The sequence below is a fragment of the Arvicola amphibius genome, chromosome 1, assembly GCF_903992535.2.
Source record: "Arvicola amphibius chromosome 1, mArvAmp1.2, whole genome shotgun sequence".
Lineage (NCBI taxonomy): Eukaryota > Metazoa > Chordata > Mammalia > Rodentia > Cricetidae > Arvicola > Arvicola amphibius.
In genome coordinates, this window is record NC_052047.1 from 179,553,937 (window position 1) to 179,574,378 (window position 20,442).

At 42.6% G+C, this 20,442-nt stretch overlaps 1 protein-coding gene and 1 long non-coding RNA gene across 2 annotated transcripts in view; one reads left to right on the forward strand and one right to left on the reverse strand.

Moving 5' to 3' along the window:
* The window catches only part of LOC119824915 (cytochrome P450 2C25-like), a 32,785-nt gene extending 19,647 nt beyond the window's left edge, over positions 1-13,138 (forward strand). The window contains exons 7-9 of the mRNA XM_038345502.1: positions 8,079-8,266; positions 11,305-11,446; positions 12,604-13,138. Of these exons, the coding sequence (XP_038201430.1) occupies positions 8,079-8,266; positions 11,305-11,446; positions 12,604-12,785 (512 nt within the window). The 3' untranslated portion in view covers positions 12,786-13,138. The remainder of the gene's footprint in view (positions 1-8,078; positions 8,267-11,304; positions 11,447-12,603) is intronic.
* LOC119824933 lies at positions 9,501-19,973 on the reverse strand. Its single transcript, XR_005287151.1, has 3 exons — positions 19,907-19,973; positions 17,934-18,061; positions 9,501-12,370 (listed from the first exon to the last, which is right to left on the reverse strand). It is a non-coding gene; the product is annotated as an uncharacterized LOC119824933 (long non-coding RNA).
* Positions 19,974-20,442: the final 469 nt, after the last annotated feature.

Here is a 20,442-nt window from a genome sequence, read left to right on the forward strand (position 1 = left end):
TTCTTAGGGCCATTTGCTTGATAAACCTTTTCCCAACCCTTTACTCTGAGTAGGTGCCTGTCTTTGTGGTTGAGGTGTGTTTCTTGTAAACAGCAAAATGTTGGATTCTGTTTTCGTATCCAGTCTCTTAGCCTGTGCCTTTTTATAGGTGAATTGAGTCCATTGATATTAAGTGATATTAATGACCAGTGGTTGTTAACTTCAGTCATTTTTAGTAGTAGAGTTTGTGTGTTTCCCTTCTTCTAGTTGTGCTGGTGAAGGGTCGCTAGATGCCTGAGTTATTGTCGGCGTTGTTGGACTCCTTGGTTTGTGATTTTCCTTCTATTACTTTCTGCAAGGCTGGATTTGTGGCTGCGTATTGTTTAAATCTGTTTTTTGTCCTGGAATATCTTGTTTTCCTCCATCAATGGTGAATGCAAGCTTTGCTGGGTATAATAGTCTAGGCTTGCATCCATGTTCCCTAAGTGTCTGTAGCACATCTATCCAAGCTCTTCTGGCTTTCATGGTTTCCATTGAGAAATCAGGTGTAATTCTGATAGGTTTCCCTTTATATGTTACTTGACCTTTTTCCTTTGCAGCTCTTAATATCTGTTCTTTATTCTGTATGTTTTGTGTTTTGATTATTATATGGTGTGGGGATGCTTTCTTTTGATCCAGTCTATTTGGTGTTCTGTAGGCTTCTTGTACCTTCATAGGAACATCCTTCTTTAGGTTGGGGAAGTTTTCTTCTATAATTTTGTTGAATATGTTTTCTGGGCCTTTGAGTTGTAATTCTTCTCCTTCTTCTACCCCAATTATTCTTAGGTTTGGTCTTTTCATGGTGTCCCAGATTTCCTGAATGTTTTGTGTTAAGAATTTGTTAGATTTGTTTAGTTCTTTAATCTGTGAGTTTATTTCTTCTATAGTATCTTCAGAGTCCGAGATTCTTTCTTCCATCTCTTGTATTCGGTTGGAAATACTTGTCTCTGAAGTTTCTGTTCGTTTACTCAGAGTTTCCATTTCCAGTCGTCCCTCAGATTGTGTTTTCTTCAATACCTCCATTTCATTTATCAGGTCTTGTACTGTTTCCCTTACCTGTTTGATTGCTTTTTCTTGTTTTTCTTGTTTTTCTTGGGTATCTTTGAGAGATTTATTTATTTCGTCTACCTTTTTGTTTGTCATCTCCATTTCTTTATGGCAGTTTTTTACCTCCTGTTTAAGGTCCTCTATTATTTTTATAAAGTACTGTTTAATGTCGGTTTCTTCTATATCTTCTGGGGTAGGGTGTTCAATTCTTGTTGTTTCGGGATGTCTGGCTTGTGGTGATGTCATGTTGCCTTTCATGTTGTTGGAGGAGCTCCTGCATTGGCGCCTGCCCATCTCTTCCCCAAAGAACGATGGATCCTCCTGCAGACTTTCAGGTCCCCTTGCAGGCCAAGCAGCTCTCAGACAAAGGCCTACCTTGCTCCGGGCAGTCAAATGAAGGAGGGGACCTCCCACCGGCCTGGGTGCACTCAATTCCAGGTCCCCAGAGCCCAAACAGGCTGAGCTGTGGGATTTTGTGGCCCCAAAGACGGGAGGATGAGGCAGGGGGACGGGGGGAGGATTCTGGGTGCGAGCTGGGAAGGGACAGGGAGAGAGAGGCAGTATCCGGGGAGAATAACCCCTGCAGGAAGAGCAGGAAGTGTGCTGGTGGCAGGGGGGGTTGTGGAGAGTCGGTGGTCCCTCTCCGGGCAGCTGCCGCGGTTCGGGCACTCACTCCTCACTCACCCCAAAGAACGATGGATCCTCCTGCAGATTTTCAGGTCCCCTTGCAGGCCAAGCAGCTCTCAGACAAAGGCCTACCTTGCTCCGGGCAGTCAAATGAAGGAGGGGACCTCCCACCGGCCTGGGTGCACTCAATTCCAGGTCCCCAGAGCCCAAACAGGCTGAGCTGTGGGATTTTGTGGTCCCAAAGACGGGAGGATGAGGCAGGGGGAGGGGGGGAGGATTCTGGGTGCGAGCTGGGAAGGGACAGGAAGAGAGAGGCAGTATCCGGGGAGAATAGCCCCTGCAGGAAGAGCAGGAAGTGTGCTGGTGGCAGGGGGAGTTGTGGAGAGTCGGTGGTCCCTCACCGGGCAGCTGCCGCGGTTCGGGCACTCACTCCTCACTCACCCCAAAGAACGATGGATCCTCCTGCAGACTTTCAGGTCCCCTTGCAGGCCAAGCAGCTCTCAGACAAAGGCCTACCTTGCTCCGGGCAGTCAAATGAAGGAGGGGACCTCCCACCGGCCTGGGTGCACTCAATTCCAGGTCCCCAGAGCCCAAACAGGCTGAGCTGTGGGATTTTGTGGCCCCAAAGACGGGAGGATGAGGCAGGGGGAGGGGGGGAGGATTCTGGGTGCAAGCTGGGAAGGGACAGGGAGAGAGAGAGGCGGTATCCGGGGAGAATAACCCCTGCAGGAAGAGCAGGAAGTGTGCTGGTGGCAGGGGGGGGTTGTGGAGAGTCGGTGGTCCCTCTCCGGGCAGCTGCCGCGGTTCGGGCACTCACTCCTCACTCACCCCAAAGAACGATGGATCCTCCTGCAGATTTTCAGGTCCCCTTGCAGGCCAAGCAGCTCTCAGACAAAGGCCTACCTTGCTCCGGGCAGTCAAATGAAGGAGGGGACCTCCCACCGCCTGGGTGCACTCAATTCCAGGTCCCCAGAGCCCAAACAGGCTGAGCTGTGGGATTTTGTGGCCCCAAAGACGGGAGGATGAGGCAGGGGGACGGGGGGAGGATTCTGGGTGCAAGCTGGGAAGGGACAGGAAGAGAGAGGCAGTATCCGGGGAGAATAACCCCTGCAGGAAGAGCAGGAAGTGTGCTGGTGGCAGGGGGAGTTGTGGAGAGTCGGTGGTCCCTCACCGGGCAGCTGCCGAGGTTCGGGCACTCACTCCTCACTCACCCCAAAGAACGATGGATCCTCCTGCAGACTTTCAGGTCCCCTTGCAGGCCAAGCAGCTCTCAGACAAAGGCCTACCTTGCTCCGGGCAGTCAAATGAAGGAGGGGACCTCCCACCGGCCTGGGTGCACTCAATTCCAGGTCCCCAGAGCCCAAACAGGCTGAGCTGTGGGATTTTGTGGCCCCAAAGACGGGAGGATGAGGAAGGGGGAGGGGGGGGAGGATTCTGGTGCGAGCTGGAAGGGACAGGGAGAGAGAGGCAGTATCCGGGGAGAATAACCCCTGCAGGAAGAGCAGGAAGTGTGCTGGTGGCAGGGGGGGTTGTGGAGAGTCGGTGGTCCCTCTCCGGGCAGCTGCCGCGGTTCGGGCACTCACTCCTCACTCACCCCCAAAGAACGATGGATCCTCCTGCAGATTTTCAGGTCCCCTTGCAGGCCAAGCAGCTCTCAGACAAAGGCCTACCTTGCTCCGGGCAGTCAAATGAAGGAGGGGACCTCCCACCGGCCTGGGTGCACTCAATTCCAGGTCCCCAGAGCCCAAACAGGCTGAGCTGTGGGATTTTGTGGTCCCAAAGACGGGAGGATGAGGCAGGGGGAGGGGGGGAGGATTCCTGGGTGCGAGCTGGGAAGGGACAGGAAGAGAGAGGCAGTGATCCGGGGAGAATAGCCCCTGCAGGAAGAGCAGGAAGTGTGCTGGTGGCAGGGGGAGGTTGTGGAGAGTCGGTGGTCCCTCACCGGGCAGCTGCCGCGGTCGGGCACTCACTCCTCACTCACCCCAAAGAACGATGGATCCTCCTGCAGACTTTCAGGTCCCCTTGCAGGCCAAGCAGCTCTCAGACAAAGGCCTACCTTGCTCCGGCAGTCAAATGAAGGAGGGGACCTCCCACCGGCCTGGGTGCACTCAATTCCAGGTCCCCAGAGCCCAAACAGGCTGAGCTGTGGGATTTTGTGGCCCCAAAGACGGGAGGATGAGGCAGGGGGAGGGGGGGAGGATTCTGGGTGCAAGCTGGGAAGGGACAGGGAGAGAGAGGCGGTATCCGGGGAGAATAACCCCTGCAGGAAGAGCAGGAAGTGTGCTGGTGGCAGGGGGGGTTGTGGAGAGTCGGTGGTCCCTCTCCGGGCAGCTGCCGCGGTTCGGGCACTCACTCCTCACTCACCCCAAAGAACGATGGATCCTCCTGCAGATTTTCAGGTCCCCTTGCAGGCCAAGCAGCTCTCAGACAAAGGCCTACCTTGCTCCGGGCAGTCAAATGAAGGAGGGGACCTCCCACCGGCCTGGGTGCACTCAATTCCAGGTCCCCAGAGCCCAAACAGGCTGAGCTGTGGGATTTTGTGGCCCCAAAGACGGGAGGATGAGGCAGGGGGACGGGGGGAGGATTCTGGGTGCAAGCTGGGAAGGGACAGGAAGAGAGAGGCAGTATCCGGGGAGAATAACCCCTGCAGGAAAGAGCAGGAAGTGTGCTGGTGCAGGGGGAGTTGTGGAGAGTCGGTGGTCCCTCACCGGGCAGCTGCCGAGGTTCGGGCCCCCCCTCCTCACTCACCCCAAAGAACGATGGATCCTCCTGCAGACTTTCAGGTCCCCTTGCAGGCCAAGCAGCTCTCAGACAAAGGCCTACCTTGCTCCGGGCAGTCAAATGAAGGAGGGGACCTCCCACCGGCCTGGGTGCACTCAATTCCAGGTCCCCAGAGCCCAAACAGGCTGAGCTGTGGGATTTTGTGGCCCCAAAGACGGGAGGATGAGGAAGGGGGAGGGGGGGAGGATTCTGGGTGCAAGCTGGGAAGGGACAGGGAGAGAGAGGCAGTATCCGGGGAGAATAACCCCTGCAGGAAGAGCAGGAAGTGTGCTGGTGGCAGGGGGGGTTGTGGAGAGTCGGTGGTCCCTCTCCGGGCAGCTGCCGCGGTTCGGGCACTCACTCCTCACTCACCCCAAAGAACGATGGATCCTCCTGCAGATTTTCAGGTCCCCTTGCAGGCCAAGCAGCTCTCAGACAAAGGCCTACCTTGCTCCGGGCAGTCAAATGAAGGAGGGGACCTCCCACCGGCCTGGGTGCACTCAATTCCAGGTCCACAGAGCCCAAACAGGCTGAGCTGTGGGATTTTGTGGCCCAAAGACGGGAGGATGAGGCAGGGGGAGGGGGGGAGGATTCTGGGTGCAAGCTGGGAAGGGACAGGAAGAGAGAGGCAGTATCCGGGGAGAATAACCCCTGCAGGAAGAGCAGGAAGTGTGCTGGTGGCAGGGGGAGTTGTGGAGAGTCGGTGGTCCCTCACCGGGCAGCTGCCGCGGTTCGGGGCACTCACTCCTCACTCACCCCAAAGAACGATGGATCCTCCTGCAGACTTTCAGGTCCCCTTGCAGGCCAAGCAGCTCTCAGACAAAGGCCTACCTTGCTCCGGGCAGTCAAATGAAGCTCCTTTCATTCTTATAAATCATACTTGGGATGGAGAAAAGAAAATTCACCTCACTGAAGCCTAGACTTTACTGAGTCTGGCTGGGATAATGTGCATTCTGAGAAGATTTCAAAATATTTAGATTCTCTAGTAAGATTTTTGATTGATGTAGAAAATGCAGAGAGCAGTTGCTCTCTGCTGCAAGATGAATATTCTCTAAAGATGACTGAGCAAGATGCCAATATAGGAGTATAGCAGAATGTCATCAAGAGTCATTTTATTGCTGTATTTTTGTTTTATGTTTTATTGTTTATACTTTTTGTGTTAAAACAGAACCATTTGGTTTTACTATAGGTCTCAGGGCTATCTAGTCTCCCATTATGGGCACCCAAGCAGTTTCAGGAATGGGTTTGATATCATGGAGTGAGTCTTAAGTCAGATAAATTCTTGGTTTTGTGCCACTATTACCCTAGCATACCTAGGAGGCAAGACACCATTGTTGATTAAAGGGTTTGTGGCTGGGTTAGTGGTTGTGTTTCTCTTTTGACAGTAAGCAGAGCATATTCCTCTACCAAAGATCCTGGAACATATGGGTGAAGGTTCTTTGTGGACATTAACTTGCCTTCTCCATGTTCCCAGGGTTGTGTATAATGAGACCTAGCTGCCAGTTTTAGAGAGCAACCTATTGTCTTGACAATAACCTGGGTTGTCTGGAGATTTCCTGGGAACTCCTTTGATCAACAACTCAATTAGATGTAACTTAATACTGGTATTGGAAGACTCATTTGGTGAAAAGTGTTGTTTAGTTGGGGATCTGCCTCCCCATTATTTGGCTATTTCATTAGATCGCCTTTATATATGTTTCTTCATATATATGAAGTTTCTGCTGTATTAAGATTCTATACTTTCCGTCAAATGATGCTGAAGTTTAGATGTCTCTACCTGTATTCCAACCTCCATGCCTCTCTCTCTTCCCCACTTAAGGCTTTGATTTGAGCACCACACCCAGTAGATTACAAACATCTATTCTATCCTCCTTCCTAACAAGATCTTTCTGTCCTTCATAGTCCCTTACTTTATACCTAACCTCAGAGGTTCTACAGGTTGTAGCTTGGTTATCATTGATTTAACAACAATGTCCAAGTTTAAGTGAACACATATAATTGTCTTTATGTGGTGTGGGAAGTCCTTCTGTGTTACTTTGATTGGTTAATGAATAAAGAGGCTGTTTTGATAGGGTAGAATAGAGATAGACAGAGAAGACTGAACTGAATGCTGAGAGGAAGAAGGCAGAGTCAGGGAGATGCCATGTAGCCCTGCCACGCTGGACAGAAACTTGCTGGTAAGGTACAGCCATGTGGTGATATACAGACTAAGAGAAATGGGTTAAATTAAGATGTAATAGCTAGCCAATAAGAAGTTAGAGCTAATAGGCCAAGCAGTGATTTAATTAATACAATTTCTATGTGATTATTTCGGGGATGAGCAGCCATGTGATTATTTTGGGGAACAAGTTAGCAGCCTCAAAAAACAAATTGGCGCTCCAATGTGTGTTAGCTAAATCCACATAAAACCTGAGAGAACTTGCAAAGGAATTCTAGACACTAAAAAACAAAGTTTAGCTGCATATTTTGGGGGTGGGTGGGTGGGCTCCGTTTGCTTGAAGCAAGCTGCAGCTTTTTAAGAGAGGTCTTCCTGATTCAGCAGCAGCAAAGGAAAAAAGAACCATGCAGTTTTGAAATGGCAGCTTCCTGGGCTGTGCTCCCAGCAGAAACTCTGACTCTTTCAGGAGGTCGAGCTATGGAACACTTAAAAGATCTTTGTGAACAGAGAGATTAATAGAAATGGGCTAAATTGAGATGTAAGAGCTAACCAATAAGAAGCTAGGGCTAATAGGCCAAGCAGTGTTTTAACTAATACAATTTTTCTGTGTGATTATTTTGGGGTTGAACAGTCGTGCCCTTATTTCAGGGAGCAAACTAACAGCCTCCTACAACAAACTGAAACTCCAATATGTGCTAGTTAAATATACATAAAAACTGAGAGGGCTTGCAAAGGAATTCTAGACACTAAAAAGCAAAGTTTACCTGCATTTTTTTTCGGATTGGCTCTACTTGCTGGCAGCATGCCACAGCTTCTTTAAGAAAGCCTTCCTGATTCAGTAGTAGTAAAAGAAAAAAAAAATGGTTTCCTGGGTCGTGCTGCCAGCAGAAACTATCTTTCAGGAGATCCGGCTATGGAGCATTTGAATGGGGTTTGTGAACAGAGTAATACTACTTGCTTAATGGCATTGCAGACCTACTGCAACCTGACGCTATATCTGGGGTTGAAAGAATTGCTCCCAGAGGCAATGAATGGACCTCTGACATGTTGGACTGGCCAGAGCCAAAAGGCCAAGCAGCATTAGTCTCAATAATGGTGCTTAACATTCTAAGAAGCACTCCTGGACAAAAATAGATTTCAGAGACACAATAGAACAGATTCAGACATAAAAGACCCTGAATAATTATATTGTTTTATTTGTTATTTTTAATTACTTATAGTTTATTTGTTGTTACAGCTACTAAATAATAAATATATCCTGATCTATCATAATACCTGTAGAGGTTAGAGATATAAATCCACAACACAGCATTTCTGTATAAATATATGTATAAATACTTTTATCCATGACTGTAAAATGCACATTTACACTTACTTTGGAATACCACACAGTGCTGTGTATGGCCTGGCATTGTGCCAAAAATGTTACTTTTCTCCTGTTTTCCCTTTTGTCGCTGTGACCATATAGCTAAAGTCCAGGAAGAGATTCACCGTGTGGTTGGCAGAAACCGCAGTCCCTGCATGCAGGACAGGAGCCACATGCCCTATACAGATGCCATGATTCATGAGGTCCAGAGATTCATCAGCCTCATCCCCATCAACCTGCCCCACGCAGTGACCTGTGACATTAAATTCAGGAACTACCTCATCCCCAAGGTGAGCTCTTCTCTTCTCTGCTGCACCTCTGTGCTCTTGATGTTCGTGGGTTCAGTGTTGTTACAGCTCTCTGAGTTATCTGGTGCTGCTGATGGCTTATACTGCTTCACGATGAGAGGGGCAGCTCTACTGCAGGTACAGATATACCTCATACCTGTAATGACATTTCCACATTTGCTCTCTCTTCCAAATACGAAGTTTAGGTATTTCTGTTTGAAGGTCCATATCTTGTCAATTTTCCAAATGTCTTTTCTGAATTTGTATCATTATGAGGAAAAAAAAATCTCCAAATTGGAAAGAATTGATATGCTGGCTTGTTCAACTCATCAGAAAGGTTATATCGTTCAGTCATTTATTTATCATGTTTATGTCTCTGCCCTGTTTCTTTTCATTGATGTAGTCTATAAATATCTTTTTGAGGTCTCCTAAGTGGTGAGTATCTTTGTTATTATTTCTCTAGTGCTGCCTCTGCTGTTCTTTCCATTTGCTTAATAGAATCAATTTATATAATCATCGGTCTTAATTTTATATAAACATTAATTTTATTGTTTCTAACAACATATCTGTAACTTATGTGAAATTGAAGGTGTTATGTGGGCTTATGCTTTTCTATATACTTTTCATATTCCTGTGTTCTTAGTTTGTCTTCAGTATGATGAATTGAGGATAGTGATGAAGAGACCTGTTTTTAATGGCCATCAGTTATCTCATTGATGATTAGGACGAAGGATAGTGACTTTAATATCCCCCTATCAATTTTGAGGTCCTAGGATACACTGATAGTTGTGCAGACCAGATGAAAAATATTGATCTGATTTATTTAATGGTGTATGAGATATTTTATTGTGGAGCCAATTACGAATGAGCATGGCCCAGAAGCACAGATTTTGACTTTGAGATGAATTTTATTCACAAAAGTGGGTACATTATTTTCAAAATTGTTCTTTATGCCTATTTTATGGTTCTATGTATTGTTTACTCTTGATTACCAACTGCGTATGGTGTAAACACATATTTATAATGGATTTCTCCAATATACATTGCTTATAGCTTCTAGTTTAAGAAAATTCTCTTGATAGTTTTTCTTACTCAAATTTGTTAGAATTTTTATATTAAAACTAAACTTTCTAAGACCAAGGTAGGAGGAGAGAAGGAGATGGAAATTTTTAAATATAAAAAAAATAAACCATGAGAAAAAAAATAAAAAAATAAAATAAAAAGTTAAAAAAAAACTAAACTTTCACCTTAAAAATGAGTTTAAATTGTTCCCTGATGTCATTATGACTTATTTCATTTCTGTGGCCACTTAGTGCTGTTTTGAAGACACCACAAACTACAGATGAAAAATGCAGAATTTTTATAGTAATAATTTCATTCAGAAAGGATAACATTGCTCTCTCCTGGGATTCTTTTATTTTCGGGGGAGGTGGAGGTGTGGGGCAAACGATATTAAGTTTGTAGTTACTAACATCATGTGTAGATGATAGAACTTACTTTTCCAGATGGCAGTAGGTTATCTGTATAATAACAGTCTTAGTATATGGGTTAGTTTGTATGTTTGGCTAAGGGACAGTCTCAAGGTAAGATTGCTGATGTCTGTGGTTAATATAAGCATTTGGTTATGTTTTTATACTTAGAGCCGACTAAATAGGTATAATAAAGGGCAAGATAGTAACTGCATATCTCCTCATATCTTCCTTGGGCTTAAAGCCTAGTTAGAGGTGAGTGTTGAATCAGCTAAACTTATACTTCGTCATTCCTCTCCTGCAGGTTCATGGCACGACAGGTTTCTTTGGAATCTAGTCTAGGAGAATATTCTATTCTTGTACTTTATGAAACAACTTGGTTGTTTCATAGCTTATTCTACATTCTGAAAAATAGGATAAATGATTTCTTAGGTGAGAATAGAGCCAGTGATCTCATCAAAACAAATAGGATAAGAGGGAATCGATGATCTTTGCCATAATTGTTCTCACAGATTTCAGCTTTTCTAGGCCAAGAAGATGTGCTGCTCCTTCAGAAACTCTCATTGCAGCAGAGAAGCAGTCACAGGCACCATGTAAACAAATGATTATGAATATACTATGTTCAATGCCTATTGACACTAGAACTTAATTTTCACATAATTTACACATATCAGAAATAGTATTTTTAGTTTTAAAATTTTAAACATATTTAGATGAATTGCTTTCTAATATATGTAGCAGCCTTGCAAATGCTTTGTAGACCACATTCCTAGAAACTTTGAAATAATATGAGATTTGTTTGTGTACTAGTTAAAGAGAACTTGCCTGCACCAGTTGCCAGCAATTTCCATTTGACTTCAGATGTTTTATTGATTTAACTGTCACCAGATCATCTTACCTTCATCATGCTTTGCTTTATTTTATTGTCTCCCTCTTCTCCCATTTCCATTTCTTCTTTTTTTCTTCCAAAGAGTCCTCATCCTGCATTTCTGACACATATACATATGTGCATTTCTATGTTTGTTTGTTTATTAATAAAGATAGACTATATGCAAGACTGAACACGTCTTCTCTGGCACATAGCCCTATATTTTCTTTCTTATAATATAAGTACAAAGATAGATAGATTTTATAAATGAGAAAAAAATAGTGGCCTTTGTCTTTCCATCTTCCTTATTGTACGTTATGAATGTTCCCCTGTTCTGTTCAAAGCACTCAATGAATTTTTCTACTTGGAACCTGATTCACATGAGGGTATGTAGACATATGCGATGAACTAGAGCAGTCAGTGCTCAGAGAAGCATGAGTATAGTCTAAAGGAAAGGAAGAAGAGACACAGAAGTTTTAGTCCAAGTACTCATGTGAAATGTCATTGAAGTCATATCAGCTACAACACTGTGCCTGACCTCATGCTTCTCCCTGCTCCTCAACTGCTCTGCCTGTTGAAATGTCCCTGCCGTTCTTTGTACTTAATCCCAACTATGGAGAAGAATGTGAATCTGGACATTTTCCTAATCTGTCTTAGCTCTATGCTTTCTTTTTAACTTTGTTTGTTTCTGTGTGTTGTTGTAGGGAACAACGGTAATAACATCACTCTCCTCAGTGCTGAATGACAGCAAGGAATTCCCCAACCCAGAGATTTTTGACCCTGGCCACTTTCTAGATAAGAATGGAAACTTTAAGAAAAGTGACTACTTCATGCCATTTTCCACAGGTAATAGAAACTCATTTCCATGGATCCAGGGACATGAGGATCTGTGGAGACTTACATAGTGGCCCCCTAATGGCCAGTGATCAGGAGTATGAATTTCATTGTTTATGCATGTCATGATAAAGAGATTTTTTTCTCTGTCAGGTTATGAAGGTGAGGCTTTAATTGTTCATCCATTGTGAAAAATTCAGAAAGTTAGAGTATAGGGTGTTTGTATTCTTCCTTTAGCTACATCACAGAAATACCAAAGAAAGCAAAGGCCATTTACACTTTACTCACTCACAGTGAAAATGGAGACATCATAATTTACATTCAGTTCTTCTTTTTTGTTACACTCACCTCCATATTCAACTATGTAATTACAAGTCTCCCAAAATACCGAAAATTAATGAAGTGCCCCAAGTGCACTTGCTAAACACATGAATGAATAATGCTTCTTAAATATCAGTTAACGTAGGGCAATGAGAAAGACTCCCAGATCTCTGGGTTATTGGGGATATCAGTACACTTAACTCTCCACTCTTACATATCAATGCAAAAATGTTATAACATTCTAATAAATGATTTCCCAGTTCTCTCGAAATCCATGTGTAGGGGAGAATCAAAAGAAGAAATAACTTACCATTAGTTGAAGTTTATGATTAGATCAGAGAGTTTTCACTCAGTTGAGTATGACAGAAACATCAAGACCATCATGAGATGATGGAGATATTATAGATATTGCAGGTCATTCTACACAGATGAATGGTAATCCTATTTCTTCTTCTTTAGGATGAGAGTAATGGATATTGTGTCCATATCTGCGGTGTTTAGTCTATCTTTGAATATGTAGCTTCCATCCTTTGTTTTGTTATTTTTGATAATTAACACAGAATTCTTCTTCCTCAGTCTTCTAGACAGTCCGAATACAGATGTGAACAACCATGTCTAGTTAAAAAGTAATTTTGAACAATGTATTTCTTAACAGTATAGGTTAATTGAGAAACAAATATGTTCTACATATTTGTTTCTATTTGCCGAATTAGTTGTCTTTTAGGTAGCCACACATCTATCCATCCACTTAATAACTTACCCTTCATTTATAGTTTTAGTTACAAATGCAGTGATTCTCAAATTTTACAATTAAGAATATTAAATTTTGATTTTTTTTTGCCCCCTAGGAAAACGGATTTGTGCAGGAGAGGGCCTGGCACGAATGGAGCTGTTTCTATTTCTCACCACCATTTTACAGAACTTTAAGCTGAACTCTCTAGTTAAAACTAACGATATTGATATGACCCCAGTGGTCAATGGATTTGCCTCTCTGCCACCCCAATACCAGCTCCGCTTCATTCCTGTCTAAAGAAGAACAGATTGCCTAACCCAAGCTGTATTGTTTTCTATAATTCTCCTCTAGACCTTCATTCACCTCCTTCCCCATCAAAGACAAGATGTCCTTCCCCTCTCTCATATATTCCCATTCTGTCTCGACCCAGGATACACCTGTTAACCATTTGGCAACTTGCGGAATATCAGTAGAAATAAATTGCTATTTCTTATTCTCTGCAACTGTGTTATTATTCCTTTTGCTAATGTGTATCTGGTCTTTAATTAAAACAGAATTTCACTGCCAAGTAATGTAATAAGAGAATTCATGGTTATTTTCTTCTGTATGTTTTCAGTAATAAATAAGTTTGATTTGTGCACCTGTTTTTACACTTGCTTACAATTTATGTATGAAGTGAATGAAAATAGAGTTCCCAACACGTCCCGTTGGTCCACACATCATGAAGCATAGAGAATGTAAGAGTGAGTGCTAGAGAGATGTTTTATTGCTGAAGTGCTTGCCACTCAAAACTGAAGACTGAAATCCAATCTCTGGCATAGACATAATGGCCAGGCATGGTGGTGTGTTCTTGTTGTACCAACACCAGGGAGACAGAACAAGAGATCCTGGGAGCTTGCTAGACATCCAACCCAGCCTAATTAGCGAGCCTTGTTTCCTAGTGATATTCCCTGTCTCTGAAAACAAGCTTGTCAACTCCCAAGAAACAACACCCAAGGTTCACTTCAGGCTTCCACATATGTGTATGCACATGCACATATATTCTCTTACATATAGGCACCTGATCATGCACATACATCCACACACCCACATACATACATGAAATACAGAATGTGAAGAGGAAGGTGGTACCAAGGCTTTTTGGCTGAGCATCACTTAGACTCACTAGAAGTATTCGTATCTGAAACAAATAACCAGTGTCAAGGAGAAGCTCCTCTTAGAGGATAAGTCACAGGGAGGAATTCAATTGCAGGGTCAGGTCATGCTTTGCTTTGCTTTAGTGTCAATAAAAGTCAAAATTTTAAATATGCTTTTGCCTTGATGTTCTTAGGTTAGAACTGAGCATGCATTTTGTTTCCTATTGCCAACCGTGAGCTCCATGTTCATCCCTTCTCATCCCAAAAGAATAATGGTCCCAGGAGGCATCCTATTTCTATAACTTCCAGATGCATTTTCCCTTTCCACTGCATTATAAGTAACCTAATGGGAAGTGACATTACTGATTATCCCCTCCCTAGCTTAATCTTAGAGGAGTCACTTTGTCTAACCCAAGTTCCTACCTTGGGTTCTACTGCAGAGTTATGTCTGTATATACATTAGTACACAAGCATACATTCACAATGCTATTTGATCTATAGTGTAGGGCCCGGGTCTGCCCTTGTCCCTGGGGCTCATCTTGAGGACAGTTTCTGGTCAGATGACTAAGCCTTATGTTTGTTCCTGTGCTCCCTCTGCCCTTTGCTGTAGGGCATTGTTGACTCTATCGTTGGTATGGTAATTTCCCACCTGCCTGGGCAGAAGTCCTTGTGCAGCAGTTAGATATGGTAATTTCCCACCTGCCTGGGTGGAATTCCTTGGGCAGGAGTGGGGTATATAAGATTTTCCCCAAGGCTAAATAAACGGCATTCGGCTGATCTCCTTTCGATTGACCCAGGTCTCTTTGTGTGTTCTTTCAATCTCCAGGCACTTGTCAGACTCGTGTAAGGTATGGTGGCGCGCTAACTGTACCGAGGGGGTAACACAGAATCGGGTGTTACACTATAGTACAGATTGTTGTGGCACAAAATGTGACTTTGTGTTTAAGTGGGTCAAAGTACTAATATTTTACATATTTTGTATTTTCCTAGTAAAGATATCCTGCACACATTACTCCACTATTCTCAGGCCTTTAAACTTGTATTTAGACATGCTGCCTGTTTTCCTGAGTACTTGTGTTGCAGTCAGATTACATAGGAAATTATCAGTTATTAGACCATGTGTACCAATTGCTTTAATAAATTAATTCTCATTCATCTATTATCTTTATGTCTCTCTATCATCCCCCCTCTCATATATGTATGCATTTTGTCTCTCCTTTCTATGTCTATCAACTTATGCTTCTGCTTCTTAAGAAACCTGAGTGTAGAGGCATTTCATTTTTATTTTAATAAATAAAGCTTGTCTGATGTTCAAAAAAAAAAAAATAAAACAGCCATACTGGCCATCCTTACAGACCAGGCAGCAATGACACACACCTTTAATTCTAGTAACCACATTGACACACACATTTAATCCCAGTAGCCACACTAGATTTCCATAGAAACTGGGTGGTGGTGGTGTACTCCCTTAATCACAGAACTAGAGAGGATTATAAAATGGAAGGAGACGGCTCTCAGTATCAGTCTCATTCTGAGGTTTCCTGGAGGCAGGTTCACCATTTTTGGACTGAAGTCAAGGTAAGAGCCAGTGGCTGGCTGCTTTGCTTTTCTAGTCTTCAGGTTGAATTATAATATCTGTCTCTGAGCTTTTATTAATTGTGGGTCACCTGAGCATTTAAAGAGATAATTTTCTTGACATTGCTTTTATTATTTTTTTGAAGTTAACTGGGCATACACTTCTAGAGTATAAATAATTTATTTTGGTATTCTTTAGAAATTTTTAAATGTGTTATAAAGTGCTGTGTTGCTTTTGGAGAATTAGATTACGTACTGTTTCTATGCCCTTCATTTGAATTAGGTATTCCCCTTGATATCCTAAATTATTTTTTCTCACCCTTTTGTAACAAAAATTTACTGTAAAATTCTTCATTTACTTGTAGTGAGACTCTTCAGCTCATAACATATTTCCTTTAATTGAAGAGAATCCTACTGAGTACTTTGTGGGCCTCAACTATTTTTCCCCATGGCTTTCACATTGTTTACAATTTTTAATCCTTTTATATCACATGTATATTTATGTATTTGTACACATCAAATCATAAATTTCATTATACGTATTATGTGTCTCTGGTTAACTTACACATTTTCACATAATACTATATTCCTAACTCTTATGAATTTTTTGATTTATTTTTACTGAACTAGATAGACAGTTCAGCAGGTGAAAGCACTTATGCTACAAGAATGAAGATCTGAGTTCAGATTCCCAACTTCCATATGAAGACTTGTCATGTTTGTATACTTCTGAAACCCAGTACCTTGATTTAGCCACTCCTTATGTCTGAATCTAAACTTCCATGCACTGACCAAGACATGCACATCAGCTGCTTCAGCCTTCAGGTTCCTTGAGCCACCTTTCAACCTCAGTGTTCAACCATACTCTGCAGGTAATTCAGCCTGATAATCCTTTCCATACACCCACCACACCCTTAGATATACTCCTTACCACCAAACTTGGACCAGGACTTGTTTCCTTCATATCAGCCAATCTCCATATATCTACCATCTGCATTCATTCCATTTAAACCATATTCAGTCTTGAGACTCAACCTACTCCACTCTTTCTGAATTCAATCCCAATCTTCTCTGTCGATTTCAGACAGAATTAAAGAAGTCAACATGCACAGATTATTGTTGCAAAAATAGAAACAATAGGAAGGATAAAGGCAGTATATCCCTTACACAAGTCACCAGTCCTATTGAACTTTATCCTATGAGAATTACCTAAGAAGAACCCCAGGACAAAGAATTTAAAAGAAATCTCATTTCATTTAAAAAAATCAAGGATGGAATGAGTAGATGACTCAGTGGTTAAGAGCATTGAATACTTGGTCGACTAGAGGTCCTGCGTTCAATTCTCAGTGCCTACGTCGTAGTTTATATCCATTTATAATGGGATCTGATGTCCTCTTCTGGTAGTAAGTTTACATGCATAATATATATCAACAAAATTTCAAGTTAAAAAAAAGACATAAAGAAGAAGTTCATGAACTTAAAGAGAAGGAGTTAAAAATATAATCTACACCTGAGTGGTTTCAATGAAAAAACCAAACAGAAAATGATCAACAGGAGTTGAAAATATAATTCAAATATAATTCAATCAGGAGATGGAAATACTGAAGAGGAATCGAGATAAAATGAATATGAAACTGGAAATCACAATAACCAAGTAGAAAATTCAAGAGAAATGCTGACAAGATCATTAATAAATCAGAAAACAGAATGCCAGGACAGAAAGATACAGAAATGGAGTAAGACAAAATAAGAAAAGAATATGAAAAAATAAAAAAAGCATAAAATGAATATGTAGGGAATGTGAAATTGGATTTTTGAGTTATAGGAATAGATTAGGGAGAATATTCATAGATCAGTGGCATAAATCAGATCTTCAATAAAAACATAGAAAACTTCCCCAATAATACAAGAAGCACATACAACACCAAAAAGAAAAAATCAGAAAAGAAACTTATCACAGCATCTCATCGTTGGAAAACTAAGTATATAGAACATAGAAACAGCATCGAAAGCTATCAGAGAAAAACACATATCACATATGAAGGAAAATCCATCAAAATAATGGTGGTTTTCTCAATAGAAATGTTGAAATCCAGAAGAGCTTAGAGCAATACATTCCAAATCTTAAAAGACCACAGCTGCCAATCTAGAGTAAGTATGTATCAAAACTGTCTGTCACAGATGAAGGAGGAAACAATCCATGGTATGAATAGCCTAGAAATGCTTATCCTTCATTCTGTTCTTTTTCCAGTAAGTCTCTTGGCTGGTCTTATGGCAATTAGCCAGGTACTGCTATGGGTGTCTACCTTTCCCAGCTAAAAAAGTGAAGTGCTTTAGGAATGGGTTGCTACCTTATATTCCCACTGACATATGGCTTCTCTGCCTTGTAAGTCTGGTATCTCTGTGGAGGATGCTCACAAATATATTCCTGAATTGGGTATTGAGACAGCTATATTTTGTGTTTGTGACAGGCATGGGGTGAGGTAAAAAAGTTGCACTGTGCCAAATCTCTTCCTGATAGCACCAAAGAATATTAGACCCTCCAGGAAAGAAGCTACAGATGGTTTTAGATGATGCCTTCTGGGCTATTGATGCCAAGTTTACCATGGAGGAAAACATAAAGGAGCTGTTACAGATTTCCAGGAGACTGACTGAAGATGAGGATGATGAAGAAAAAGCAGAAGATAAAGATGATGTGGATAATACACAGAGAGACTACAGAACGGCTGCTTACCTGCTAAGGGTAAAACTGTCAAAAGAACCCTCTGCCTACAAGTCTCGATCAGGGCAGTTAAGAAATCACAGATTGTAGGGCCTGTGTTCTTCCTTGCCACCTTCAGATCAGCTTTCTTCTATTGCTCCCTGAAGAGAAAGAAAGTACCTTGTTCTTATTGCCCTATCACCAATAGCTTCCTCTGGAGCATCTTCTACCTCCTGCTCCTCGTGAATGCCTTCTTGTACCCCTCCCCATTTTTCATTCCCTCAAGGTCTAAGGAATACACAGCCTCAATTGTGAAGTGTTTCACATGTCACTGCACAGATGCTACTGCTATCCACAATGTTTTCACCTGTACTGGACATCACAAGTGCTAATATTTATCTAAAACTGAGTTATTAACATGACATCACAGGAAAATATAAATTATTACTATATCCCAATTCAGTAATTTCCCTTTGGCATGTTCCTAATAACAAGAATTCTTGATAGTTGGACAAGTTCTACGACCTCTGTTGTACATGAACAGTTAATGCATGAAAGGAAGACTACTAAAAGACCATGCAAATCCACATAGAGGACAGAAAGGGGAGAAGGTGAAAAGTCTCATTGACTCAGCGTACCTAGATTTAATGGATATGGAGATTTGAAACACTGAAATTTCCAGAGTGGCTGCTACTTGTAGAACTATAATAAGAACCAATAATAGAAAAAGAGTAACATTAAGGTCTGTCTGAAATCTTGTCCCTATTTTTGTGTTGCTATGAAGAAAAGGACTTAAAATATTCTTTGCACATAACCTAAGTGAAAGAACGAATCTATGCTCTCATATCTCCAAGCATATGATCTTAATGTTGTTCTCCTGTCTACTTATATGATGCCTCAGAGTTAATATGAATAGCAATTCACTGCCACAGGCCATTATCCCCATTTCTTCTTGAGAGCACACGAAATTGAGCACTGAATATGTATCACGAAATGTATTCAGTAAGAAACTATTTTCTCATTACCTTTCGGACTTAATCTCCCAAGATCAGTCTCTTTGTTATGTGACCCTGATGCACACATGTATCTGTGCATACACAAGTGGTCAGACATTTACAATGTATCACCATAGTATTGAGATTGATTTCCACCCAGAGCCATAGTTGTCTGGGCCTGGGCCCATGTCTAGGTTTATGGCCGTGTTGCAGCTGTGATCTGTGTTGATGTCTGTGGTTCAGAACGTCACAGAAGGCTAGATGATAGAGCTGTACAGAGTTAGACCCGATCCTCATTGGCTGTACCTCTAGGGAGAACTGGTCCTGCCCCTCACTGGCTGAAGCACTCAGGAAACTATACCTATATATAGCCAATAGCGAGACAGGAGAAAGGATAGGTAGAAAGGAGAAATCTTGGAGAAAGGATGGAGTGAGAGATGGAGAAGGACATCAGGGGCAGCCACCCAGCTACACAACAATCCTTAGCGCAAGAGTGAAAGTAAGATTTACAGAAGAAGTAAGAGAACAGGGAAATCCACGAGACAAAAGGCAAACAGGAAAATATAAGTTAAGAAAAGCTGTCAAGAAACATGCCAAGCTAAACCTGGACATTTATAACTAGGTATAAGGCTCCATCTGATTTATTTAGGAGCTGGGTGGCGCCCCTCCCCAAAAGAGCCCAAAGAGTAAAACAACAAATGACAGCCAGTGTTGTAGGATATGTCTGTCCTATGACTGCACAGGTTCCCACATGACTCTAAGGAGGTCTAGAGGCTCCATCGGTAAGCTCTGATCTAAGCACAGGGACATCAGTCCCTTGTAGAAGGAAGCAGCGGGGCTGAGTCCCTCCACCGGGCCACCGTCTAGCTTTACACCCGAAATAATTACACGGAAACTGTATTCTTTTAAAACACTGCCTGGCCCATAGTTTCAGCCTCTTATTGGCTAATTCTCACATCTTCCTTTAACCCATATTTAGTAATCTGTGTAGCACCACGAGGTGTGGCTTACCAGGAGAGATCTTAACCTGCGTCCATCTCAGAGAGGAGAAGCATGGAGACTCACTATGGCGACTGCCTGAAGCGTCTCCCCAACTCTCCCAGAATTCTGTTCTGTCTATTCAGCCTACCTAATTTTCTGTTCTCTTAAAGGGCCAAGGCAGTATCTTTATTAATAATGAAAGTAACACATAGACACTCCTCCATCAGTCCCTGCCTCTCATATCTCACTGAATTGCAGCAAACACTGAAACCAGTGCAAGATTCTCTGCTAGCTCCACCCACCAGGCGCAGATTTACTCTCTCTTCAGGTCACAGGGGGTTGGGGAGGGTGGTGGTGACAGTTCATGTTGTTCCAGAAGGTCAATATGCAGACACACAAAGGGAATGGGGCAATGAAGTGTTATCACGACTGGTTCAGTACTGGTTTAGAGTCCAGGGCAATGACTTTCCCCTTCCAAATGTATCTGCTGCTCCAGGCTCAACTAGGGAAGTAGATGCGACAGAGATGTCGTGATTCTTAAATTCTTCAGTGTAACTTTTCTTCCT